This window comes from Narcine bancroftii, chromosome 1 (assembly GCF_036971445.1).
Source record: "Narcine bancroftii isolate sNarBan1 chromosome 1, sNarBan1.hap1, whole genome shotgun sequence".
Taxonomy (NCBI): domain Eukaryota; kingdom Metazoa; phylum Chordata; class Chondrichthyes; order Torpediniformes; family Narcinidae; genus Narcine; species Narcine bancroftii.
The window spans coordinates 384,457,007-384,469,821 of record NC_091469.1 but is presented as its reverse complement, the minus strand read 5'-3'; the positions used below and the strand labels follow the sequence as shown (position 1 = coordinate 384,469,821).

Sequence of the window (12,815 nt, the reverse complement as noted above, 5' to 3'; positions counted from 1 at the left end):
GTTCTCTCCAGGTGGCCCACGGTCAGTCCTCGCAGGTCCTGCAGCCGGTCCCCACACAGGTCCCGCGGCCCTGCTACCCCCTCCCCCCTCCCTCCCCCCCCCCCCCCAACTCCCACAGCCTACCACCAGCCTCCAACGATAGATGGCAATGAAGCTAGTGAGCCACGCAGTGATGTCAATCCCAATCGGTGTTACTCACCATTATCACCCTAATTTCAACTTCACGTACAAGACCTGGGGAATATTTTTGAGCCATTTTTTGGAGAGAAAAAAAGTGGGTCTTGCATGCCGTCCAATACAGTAGATGTTTGATAAAGAATGAAAGGTTATCGTGGGGTATGCAGGAATGTGGAGATTATGTTCAGGGCAGCCACAATCTTATTGAATAGTTGAGAAGGGTTGAGGATTTGAATGCCCTGATTTTCTTCAATCGTATGTATGTTTATATGCCGCAACATTAAGAGAGAGCAAAATTTATTCCATTGTAAAAGATTTTGCCAATTTTCTTGCATCATCTCTGGAAGCTTTAATAATATTTCATTGATGTGGGCTTTCACTCTCCTGGATTTGATTGTGAGCAAGTTAATGCTACATGAAGATAGTTGAATCTAATGTGCCTTTACTGTGTATAAATTGCAGCTATGCTTGGACCAACGATCAGTGCAAACCAGTTTATGTAAAAGGCTTGAATATGCATAGTAGTTTTCGTGATGCAAAATACTTTTCAGCATAAGAAATCTTTTGAAAACCTAGCAGCTAATATGCACACAGCAAATTTGCACAAAAAAGCAATCGAACCTGCAGGTTTTAGTTGGCATGGAAATGCCATACAGTACATTTGCCCACAAAGCAAAGATATGTAGTCCTTAAGGTGAATGAACCACAATTAGATCTGATATGCTCAGCTCATAAACCATTATCAATCAAGAGGTTCAGAGTAGCATTTTTCAGTTTTGTCCTGTCTCTATGAAGTCCTAAATGTCATGTGTTTTGATGATAAGAGTTTTAATTCAAAATATTTCAGAAATTCCTAATCTAAATGGATGTAACATTAGCCATTCTCTAATTGTCTTGTGTTGCCCCTATGATATTCTTTAAATATTATTCCAATTAATTTGAGATAATGATAACAGAATTTAGTAATCTTGGAAAAAATAATTTACTTGTTTAAAAAAAAATGGAAAATGCTGCAGTGCTCAGCAGGGAAGGAGGAACCATCCTTTTTTCTGACTTTTTGTTTCCTTTGTATCCTCAGGGTGTACATCAGTCAGTAAATTTGATTACAAGCCACAGCTTATTTTTGAAAACATCTCCCACTCTACTTCAAAGTACTCCATTGCATTCACCATGTGTCTTGGTTTCAGTACTATTTATCTCACAATACTTTGTACTCCAGTGGTTTTAATGTCTCTTTTCCTCAGTTACCTTCCACTCCATTTTTATTTTATAGGACTCTATCCGTAAATTGGAGGAATAACATTTGATTTTCCATCTGGACACTCTCCAACTAGATGGCATTAACATCAACTTGTTTCTGCTAGCCTACTCTCTGTTCTCCCTCCCTTCCCTTTCCATTTGTCTTCTTTCTCTCCACCCCTTCCCCCTACAGAGCCATCTCTCCTTTCCCTGCTTACTGCTGTGCCCTCCCTCCATTATCCACCTATTTTCTCTTGTCTTTACCTTAATAAAGGGCTCAAGCCCAAATGTTGGTTATGTATCATTACCTATGCTTTTGAGCAGCTGAGTTTCTCCAGCATTGTGCTTTATTGCAATGGTTCCCTTACCCCATATCTCTGCTCCCACCATGTCTTCCTACCTCGTGTCACCAGGTTCCACATTCAGGATATGAAAATGTATAATTCAAACCCTTCAACTTGATGCTACCACCAGATGTTTTCTCCTTTCAATATTCTGAAGAGACAATTTACCCTGTGAGTCTCAGATTCTCTTTTCCAGGACTACACAGTTTTTTAATTTGCAGTGGAGTGGGTAGGATAGAGAGAATAAAGAATAAATGTAGTATCTGCGATAAGTGGAGACAAATGGCTATTAACCTCAAACTTTAGCTTGAGTTGATTCCTGCAGGGCCCCAAGTCATAACCAGTGTCCTTGCAGAGCTAGCTGGTTAATTGTGCATAACAAAATGGTTTGGTAGGATAGTTCATAGAACAGTCAAAATCAAGGATCGTGAGAGTCTGTAGCTCTACAAACAAGAACTGCACCTTTATTTCCTTAAAAGTTCTTTGTTGATTAATTATACAAAAATTAATTGAGTCTCCTTTGCTGGAAAGATTTTTTATGACAATACTTTTACCCAAAAATCTATAAACAAAATAATTGGATGTTGTTTACATGATTTTGTAATTCCACATAAAGGAGCTACAGAAATATAATTGGTAGGTTTAAAATGACCACCTCTCAACAGACTGAGAATGTTCTAATGAATTTGTTTCTTGACTGTGCCACATAAAATAATCACGGCTGGTTAACAATGAACATAGCAATTATAAAGTAATCAACTTCTGAAGTAAAATTATAATTTTTATGATAATAATATTGGATGGCGGTACTGCTGCAACTGTTATAATGGCAGCACTGCTGCTGGTGTGGACCTAGGTACAACTCCTCCACAAGGTCCTACTGCCTGGCTGTTGTGTGGGAGGGGAAAAGTTCATTTGGTTCAAAGAGCAGCAAGTCTGGACACAATAACGCACACTAGTACTCTCAATCACAAAACAGTAAAATCGGTCACATTGGACTTCACTACAGATTCTAGCAACTGATTACACTCATACAAACACAGTACAACCCAGTCACAACCGTCTTGACATTACTGGTACTAGCAAGGGTGTATAGACTTTTAACAACCAAGGATTGCAATATGCTACCTGCTGTTCCTTGTTGATCGTGGGCATGGCTCCAATGCTCTCCATCAGCTCCAATCCCTGTGTCGTGCACACCTTACCAACAACTCTTCCAGCGTGTCCACAGTTTACGACCTGGAGTGAAGCAGGGTTTGTCTCAGGGCAGAGCAGCAAAAGAGGAAGAGCTATTGCACGTGGTGGACTTTATAGTACAGTCAGCTAGAGGGTCCAGCCCAGGTAATCACTAGGTTATTAAAGGGGCCAATGATCAGGTGGGCAGAGTCCAACCTTGATTAGCAGGTGATGCGACTTCTGAATAGGTTACAGACAGAGGTCACGTGACCCGCCACAATCCATGCTCCCGGCAGAGAGGTCACGTGACCCTCCACAATCCACACTACATCGGCCATCCAGCATGATGGCCTTGTGTAGGTGTAAACTATCTCTAGAGTAGAGGAATGACTTGGATCCCATGAACGAGTACACTGCTGGCCCAGCAGGAGGCAGTATGGTTTTGGGGGATCAGGAGACTGCTTCAGAGGATTTGGCAAGATATGTTCTCTTTTGTTTCACTTGTCTTAATAGTTGCACTGGACTAGTAGTAGCTCTTTGTGTGCCTTTACAGGGCAGATGAAGGAAAAAGATGTTTGTGTGTTCTGTGTACATAACAATAAATGGAATCTTGAACCAGGAAATCCACTCATTAGATCTCAGTAAACTAAAGCATGAGTGCCAGCAGAACAATTTCATAAATAGGTGGGTTTTGTTGGCATTGCTCTGAGAATTTTGGGAGGAAACAAGTGACATTGATCTGGGTTTGTAGCTGCTTAGTAGTAGATTGGTCAAGACTAAAATTGACAGCTGAGGCTAGCAACAAAGAAAAATAAAATTCAATGCTGTAGCTTCTTCATATGTTTGATGTAGATAGTATGATCCAGAGCTAAAAGGGAAATTAAGTGGTTGCATGATAAAATCTTGGGATAACAAGCGAAGTAATGATTTTAGTGACATTTATGTTATGATTGTAATTTAGAGAATGCCATTTTAATTTTAATTTCTGCAAAAGTATTTTGAGTACACCCATTCCCTAACATATGTCTGAGTTCTGTTCTGACCGACCGGTCGGATCTCAAAATGGGCGTAAGTTGGATGTATGTTAGCATACCTGTACAGCATTCTTTTATAATACTGCTTCCTCCCACTGTTCAAAACATAACGAGGGTTTAGGGTTTAAATTGGGCGGCACAGACTCATGGCCAAATAGTCTGTAACTGTGCTGTATGTATGAATGTCAATATATAAATAGCTGTGGGTTGAGGGGCTGGGAGTTGCACATTTGAAGAACATGCTTAAATTTGTTTGGATTGTTTGCTTTTTTTCCGCGTACATTTGACAATAGCAATTTAAAGTTTCCTGAATTTGTCGATCAACCTTGGCGAATCTTTTGGCATTCTGGTCCATGCTTTTCAAATAAATCCGCAAGGGCTTTATTCACTTGTGAAAATGCATTTGCCAACCCCTTTACAGTGAATTTCTTCTATAACTGTTCCTCTTTCCTCCTCCACATCGCTTTCTTCTTCTATTTCAATTTACTCTTCGTTGGTCAATTCAAAATCTAATAAAACTATTCCACATCTTCCATTTCGACTTGCAATTCAAGAGTTTTTGCAAATTTCACAATTTTCTCTCTAATTTCGTCAAGCTCATCTTGTTTATTGAAACCTTTAAATGTGAGAGCGAGAACTGAGAGAGGAGTTGAAATCTACACAATGCTGGGATATTGTTTTTTTTTTTAAGACTTTATTTAAAATTTTATAACATGAATACAATAGAGAATTACATTTAAAGAAAAATTTTTTAAAATTAAAATAGTATGATTAGAATATTACATCAGAAAACTACACAAAATAACCCCCCCGTTAATTGTAACACAATATTAATAGTCTAACTTAAAATTAGTCCAACCCTCCCCCCCCAAAATAAAGAGTGAAGAGTTAATAAAATTAACAATATATATGGAAAAAAATACCCACTTACAAAAAAAGAGATAAAACTTAACCTAAAAAAATTCTAACAACAAAAAAAATTGTTAATACTAAAATATCACGCTTAAACATATATTTAAATCAAACTTAAATGCATATAATTTTTTTAATGCTGGGATATTGTCTGACGGTCACTATCATACACAAGCAGCCATTAGTACTAATGAATGTATGACTAAGCGTAATTCTTATATTAGCATATTTTTTCTTTATTTAAAAAATGTATTTAGTTTTTTTCGGTCGTAAGGCGCATAGGTCGTAAATAGGAGAGAAGCTGTATTGGAATAAATTTAATTTTAAAAAGGGAACTAAAAACTAGTAATTGGAGTAAAAATCCATCTGTTGGACATTAAAAGCTGAAACTATTTAACAGGCTCAACAAAGGAGCAAGGAACAGATGTTACCCCCACCCAATCATCAGACTTCTCAACAATAAACTCAATCAGGAACTCGTTTAAGGACTCTTACTTTTGCACTTTTCCTCTATATTGCAGTTTATTTACATTTCCATATTTGTTTGTGTACATTGAGTATTGTTTTTTGCATTACCAATAAGAGGTAATTCTACCTCATCTGCAGGAAAAAGAATCTCAGGGTTGTATGTGATGTCATGTATATACTCTGATAATAAATCTGAATTCTGTGAAGGAAAGCCGCTATCTTCAGATCAACTGTGCTTCATCAGAAATGGTAAAAATTAAAAATCAAGCTTAAAGATGACAAGGAAAATAGGAAAATAGGGAAAGACTCACAAGGTAGATGGTTGGAGAGATTAAAGGAGAGAAGGGATAAAAATATAATGCAAAAAAAGTGGTCACACTTTTATACAATCAGCAAAGAAATTTTAATGCGGGGGAAAAAGTGTAGACAGTGAGAGCCTGCATCTCAACAGTCTTTGAATTTCTTGTGATTTAATTGAAACAATATGTTTTTTTTTAAATCCAGCAACCTCAGGGTCTGTGCCCAAGGTGGTGGAGCTTGTGCTGGGCAGTGAACCATGAGGTGTTGCAGACTGGAGGGGAGCAACAGACCTCCACTGGGCACCGGAATTGGGGAGAACATACCCCTGTTGAGAAGGAGAAGCATAGGAGCTGACCCTACATGACGGTGACTATGGCAGTGGACAAGCGAGGGGCTCAGCTGCTGACAGACCCACACAGGCTACGGACAGTTGACGATTTGCAGTTGAAGGACTCCCATATGCTGCTGACGACATGTGGTCTAAGGACCCACACAGGCTGCTAGAGGCTAGCTCACAGGAACCAGATATTGGAACTGGGATTCAGATGGTTCTTAGGGCAAGAAGGACCTTGGGTACTGAAGGCTTCTTGATTGTATTAGAGTCTTGGATCTGGATTTCGGGTTGCTGATGGTTTGAACTTGTGTCTCTGCAGCTGCAGGAGTGCAGGAGGTGAATCCACAGATCCTCTATCTCTGAAGGTACTCTTGCTTAGGGCCTCTGGGCAATGCTCTTGGTGAATCTTTGTTTGCCTTATGTCAGGAATAAAGAAGTTTCATTTTGACGGGTGAAATATCAGTGGAGGCTGTTCAGCCTTGGCACAGAGAATTGGAAAGCCATGACTTGACAAGTTGCAGACCATTCGTTTGCTTAAAGTCTGGGTGGAGAGGCAGATGATAGACTTCAGTCGAGAGAGTTTCTTGTTCTCAGAGATGCAAGAGGAAGATCTGCAAAACAGGATGCTAGCAGTAGACCAAGGAGGAAGTTGGAAGGAAAAGAGATTTGTGAAGCAATGCTGGCAACCAGCTATAGACAGTAAAACAGCTGGTATCCAGCACCTATGGAGATTGGTAGATGTGTGAATTTTCCAGATGCTTGAGATTATGTGCTCCTAACGTTGAGGCATGCCAGTTTTGAACTTCTGTATTTTTTTTTAACCTGTTTATTTTCTGTGATCGTTTTGCCAGTTGCTTAAATTCCAGATAACGGGTTTATTATATTATGAAGCAGAGGGTCATGGTTAGCTTGCACCAGAGGTAAGGGACCAAGAACAGGAAAAGATCTATTAAATTATGATACAAAAGCAGAGATGGCTGTGCAATATTATTTCAGAATGATTGTGCTAGTATAATATCATCTGTGTTTTAGCATACAGGGCCCTCCATGATGTTTGGGACAAAGACATTTTTTCCTTTATTTGCACCTGTGCTCTACAGTTTTAAATTTGTAATCAAACAATTCACTTGTGGCTAAAGTGCACATTTCAGAATTTATAAAGGGTATTTGTGTACATTTTGGTTTGACCATGTAGAAATTGCAGAACTTTTTCTATATAGTATCCTCATTTCAGAGTTCCATAATATTTGGGACATAGCAATGTATGTTAAATTAGTCATGTTTAGTACTTGGTTGCATATCTCTTGCATTCAATGACTGCTTGAAGTCTGTGGTTCATAGACATCATCAGAATCTTCTCGGATGATGCTCTGCCAGGCCTCTCCTGCAGCCATTTTTATCTCCTGTTTGTTTCTGGGCCTTGTCTCCTTATGTTTTCTCTTCAGTATATGGAAGTCACGCTCAGTTGGATTTAGATCAGGTGACTGACTTGGCTTTTAGCTTTGAAAAATTCCTTTGTTGCTTTAGCAGTATGTGTGGGATCATTGTTTTGCTGTAGGATGAAGTGCTGTCCAATCAGCTTGGAGGCATTTGCTCAAACTTGAGCAGATAAGATATTTTTACACCCCTCAGAATTAAGTTTGTTACTGCCAGCAGCAGTTGATTCATCATTGAAGATAAATGTTCCAGTACCTGTGGCAGCCAAACATACCCAGGCCATTAACACCCTCACCACTATTTTCCAAATAAGGTGGTATGCTTTGCATCTTGGGCAATTCATTTATACCTCCACACTTTGCTCTTGCCATCACTCTGATCCAGGTTCATCTTGTTCTTTTCCAGAATTCTGCAGGATCTTTTAAATACTTCTTGGCAAACTAATCTAGCCATCCTATTTCTGTGGCTAATTAGTGGTTTGCATCTTGCATTGTAGCTTCTATATTCTGTTCATGAAGTCTTCTGTGGACAGTAGTCATTGACACATCCACACTTGCCTCCTGAAGAGGAGTGATTCTGATCTGTTAGACAGGCGTTTGGGGATTTTTTTCGTCAGTATGATGAGAATTTTTTTGTCATCAGCTGTGGAGATCTTCCTTGGCCTACCAGTCCCTTTGCAATTACTGAGTCACCACTACGCTCTTTCTTAATGATGTCCTGAACAGTTGATCTTGGTAATCCTAAGGCTTGGGTGATGTCTCTTAGTGGGGGGTTTTTTTAACCTCCTAAAATGCTTCTTTGACTTTCATTGGTACAACTCAGATTGTCATGTTGAAAATAGCAACTACAGACTCTAAAGATGATCAAAAGCTTAGAAGAAAGCCTAGCTCTCTTACACTAATGACAACAACTGCAATTCAGGATATTAGGACAAGATTAATGTTGCAGGCACCAGACTTCGCTCCATGTAGATGTGGTGTTACATGAGGCGGTGTGTTTTTTTTTAAAAAAGCAGCCTCTATCTTCAAAGACCCCCACAACCCAAGCCATGCCCTCTTCACTCTGCTTCCATTGGGGGAGGGGAAAGGTACAGCAGCTGAAAGACGAGCACTCAACGGCACAAGGACAGCTTCTTCCCCGCTGCCATCAGATTCCTGAATAATCAATGAACCAAAAACACTGCCTTACTTTTCATGCACTATTTTTTTTAATAGTAATGTTGTAAGATGGTTATAATATGAATGTTTGCACTATGACTGCCACAAAACCCCTAACTTCATGACCCGTTCATGACAATAAAATTCTGATTCTGATGAAGCAATTAAACATGATTAATTACAAATACCTGTGAGGCTCAGTGTCCCAAACATTATGGTGCCTGAAATGAGGTAGATTTGTAGGACCAAATGTTACAATCCCTAACTTTTAGGTCGTGTTTTGATTGATCCTCTCATATAGAGGTAGTGCAGCCACGTACTACTCAAAGTAAAGACACACACACAAATGTAGTCAGATATAGCTCTGGTTTATTGGGGCTGATCATCAGTCCAAACTTGTTCAACCAGATGTAAAGGTTGTGGAGGTGCTCCAAGTGTTCTTGCTGGTCTTTGCTCACCACGAGGATGTCATCTAGGTGGATGAAGGTGCCATCCAGGTCTCATCAGCTGCTGGAAGGTTTATACGGCATTCTTCAACCCCGAATTGTATGCACAAGAATTCAAACAAGCCGAACAGGGTGGTGGTGGTCTTGGGGATGTCATCAGGTTGTACTGGGATCTGATGGTATCCCTGCACTAGGTCCACTTTCGAGAAGATCTTTACCCCATGCAGGTTGGTCACAAGGTCGTGGATGTGCGGCACAGGGTAACGATCTGGCGTTGTGGCCTCGCTGAGACAGCGATAGTCACCGCACGTTCTCTAACCCCCAGTGCCCTTGGGCACCATGTGCAGGGGATAAGCCCATGGGCTGTATGACTACCATGCTATGCCAAGCTCTTCCAGCTTCTTGAACTCCTCCTTTGCTAGTTGGAGCTTCACCGGGGGGAGTGTCGTCTTGTTCGTGCATGGAGAGGCGGGCCTTGGGTGAAGATGTGATGCCACACTCCATGCTGGGAAATCTCTGTGGTAAACCGGGAGGGTAAACACTGCCGGGAAATCTGCCAGGATCTTGGCATACTCGTCCATGGATCACTGCACTGAGTCCAGGTGGAGAGCTGGGAGCCTGGCGTCCTTGAGGGGGAAAGTCTGTGCATAGACCAATCTCCTCCCCTTCAGGCCCAACAACAGGCTGTGGGCACGCAAGAAGTCTGCACCATGGAGCAGCTGTTCCACTGCTGCCAACGTGAACACCCACAAGAAGAGGCTGCCTCGCAACTGCATTTGGGCCTTGTGTGTGCCATAGGTCCTGACCATGCTGCTGTTGGCAATCCTCAGTGTGGTGTCCACTAGACTGTTTCTGGTCAGGGCAGGTCGCTGACTTCTGCTCCTGTGCTCACGCAGAACCACCGACAAGATTGACAGTCCCTCACGTATCGGAGGCTGTTTTGTTGGCTAGCCGTCATGGTCATCAGCGATGGCTGGTCCTGGCATTTCCCTGGAACGTGCACGGTGGTTGGCATCTGCAGGCTCTGGAACCCTAAAACTGGTGATAGAACCACCACTGGTTGTTGGGCTCACCTTCCTTGTGGGGTTGCTGTTCTTTCAGCGGGCCGGTCTGGATCTGGCTGCAGGGTTTGATGATGAGCCCCACGGATGCCGAGCACACTTTTCTGCTTCCATAGGATGTCTGCTCATGCTGCGACTTTTTGGGGGTCACTGAAGTCAGTGTCTGCCAGGAGCAGTTGGATGTCCTGAGGTAATTGCTCTAGGAAAACATTATGCTGGGTTAATGCTTCCCAATGAGTGCCAGCATATCTTTCATCAGGGCCAACGGGGGCCTGTGCCCCAGCCCGTCCAAGTGGAGCAGGCCCTCTCTTGTGCTGTGAGAGCCCAAAGGTCTCAATGAGTAAATCTTTGAAGGCAGTGTAGGAGCCTTCCAACGGGGGCCCCTGGATGAAATTAGCCACCTGGCTTTCCATGTCCTGGTCCAGGGGCTCACCATGTGGTAATATCGGGTGGACTCAGCTGTGATCTGTCAGATCTGAAACTGTGCTTTAGCCTGGTCGAACCATGTGCGTGGCCGATTTGTCCAGAAACTCAGCAGGCTTCAGGGCGATGACGTGGACTGCTGCCGGCTTGTGCATCATTGATGCCGCCTAAACTGTCAGCGATTCCAATTATAGCTGTGCGCTACTCAAAGTAAAAATGTACAAGTGTCGTCTGGTATAGCTCTGGTTTATTCAGGCTGAAGCCCGACTTTTATACCATTTGCATTCCCGCCATTTGCTGACGTCACCGCCCACATAACAGTAGTGGGATTCCCACGCACGGCTACATTCTTAAATGGCAACACTTGCTTCCCCACGCACTGTCCCTATCTGTTGGCTGTGCTGCGGGGCCAGCATCTTGTTAGGGATGCTTGCCCCCATGCTGCCTTAGCCGTTTGACTACCAGTTTGCTTGCTGGGGTCAGTGCTGCTGTGTGGTCTGCTGGCTCTTGGTTGCTCTTGCCGCCTGGAGCGTCACTGCAGTGGCAGAGTTGGTTGCCTCAATTACGATAACCGAGGATGACCACGAGGGAATGTTATCTGGTCTGAGACACATTTTCAGTTGTATTCCTTGGCATGCTTGGGTGTTTCGGGGATCTATATATTTAAAAAGTGCTGGAATATGACATGGTCAAACCAAAATGTATATTAATAACCTTTAATAAAGTCTGGAGTGTGCACATGTGACTTGTTTGATTATAAATTTAAATTGTGGAGCACAGGAAAATAAAGGACAAGTATGTGTCTTTGTCCCAAACGTTATGGAGGACACTGCTAAAAATAATTGAAACAGGTAGTTGAAACTTAAATCTCGCAAATTAACTGAGTGACAGATGTTCCATTGGCAACCAAAAAAAATTGACACAGCAAGCCTCCCTGTTTCTATGCAGCTGATGCATGTAAACTGCTCCACAGATGCTACCTCCAGATGAACTAGCATTCATTAAATTCTCATTTAAAAAGAAATGATACAACTCCTAATGATAATTTTACAAAGCATGAAGTAAAAACATTTTGGAAAATCAAAGTGTACTGGCAGAAGTACTTTTTTTAATAAAAAAAACTTGAGCAATATTTTACACCGAGAACTATAATCGTGTTAATGTTATTTTTATTTTAGGAGTTACTCGATGGGCTGAATGGCAATCTCCTTTGTTAAAGAAGTTCAGCTCTTGTATGATGTTTGCACACTCATTTTAAAAAATTCAATGTAGGGCACCAAGCATGTGCTTCATATATGGATTTTTGTTTGGAAATAGTGAATTTCTCTTTCTTTTCTCTTGCAGGCCAATTATACAGATCCACAGAGCAAACTTCGATTTAGCAGCACGGAGGAATTTTCATACATCCGGATGCTTCCTTCTGACATTGTGACTGGTTATTTGGCTTTAAGGAAGGCAACTAGCATGGTACCATGAAATATTACATGGAATCTCTGAAATCAAACTTGATTTTAATAGTGAAAATTTTTAAAGAATTGCAAATGCTGGAAATTTGCAAAGTGATGTGACCTGTTGGAATTCACATGCACACAATTGAAAGCTCAAGTGACTTATCTTGACAACAATGAGCAAATTAATACTTTGTAAAACTACAAAAAACCTGAATGGAAACCTCATCAGTGTATAGAATATGCTAGATGGACAACTTGTGTTATACATTTTTGCCAGAAGCCACTCCATTTTGAAAACTTATTACAAGTTCTGCAAATGGGAATGCTTGCTTTAAAAGTCCTACCAGCTGCTAAACGTGGTGATCTGCTTTTGCAGTAATAAATATTGCATTCCTGAATCAAAGATGTTTGGTGAGGCTGAGTAGTCAACTTGCCCTTATTTCAGATATGCTTTGGACCAAAGTTTATAAAGTGGACTGATTTAATAAAGATATGAATGTTCATGATTTTTAATTCAACTGGATTAATTGGAATTGTAGACTGAATTTCCACAAAAGCACACTTTTTTCATTCCCCTCTGTTCCATTAACATTGTGAACATATAAGGGTAGAAATTTGTCACACAGCAAGCCCATTCAGTCTACCGAGCCCATGCTAGACAAAAAAAAGCATCAGTGAATCTAGGTTTTGGCCCGTTGCTCTGTCAATAACATCATGCACTCATCCAATTCTTATTTAAATACATTGAATTTCTGCATCTGCCATTCTTTTGAGCAGTAAGTTTAAGATCCATACCACATTCAAGGTAAATTGCTTCCATTTTAAACCTTTCCAATTACCTAATTATTGATTACAC

At 41.2% G+C, this 12,815-nt stretch overlaps 1 protein-coding gene across 3 annotated transcripts in view; it reads left to right on the top strand.

The window, feature by feature from the left end:
* Positions 1 to 12,472, top strand: part of ino80c (INO80 complex subunit C) — a 28,670-nt gene extending 16,198 nt beyond the window's left edge. For 2 of the 3 annotated variants that reach the window (XM_069913559.1, XM_069913558.1), the window contains one exon: positions 11,853 to 12,472. In XM_069913559.1, the coding sequence (XP_069769660.1) occupies positions 11,853 to 11,984 (132 nt within the window). In that variant the 3' untranslated portion in view covers positions 11,985 to 12,472. The remainder of the gene's footprint in view (positions 1 to 11,852) is intronic. The other variant, XR_011349869.1, reaches the window with a different exon arrangement.
* The last annotated feature ends 343 nt before the right edge of the window (positions 12,473 to 12,815 follow it).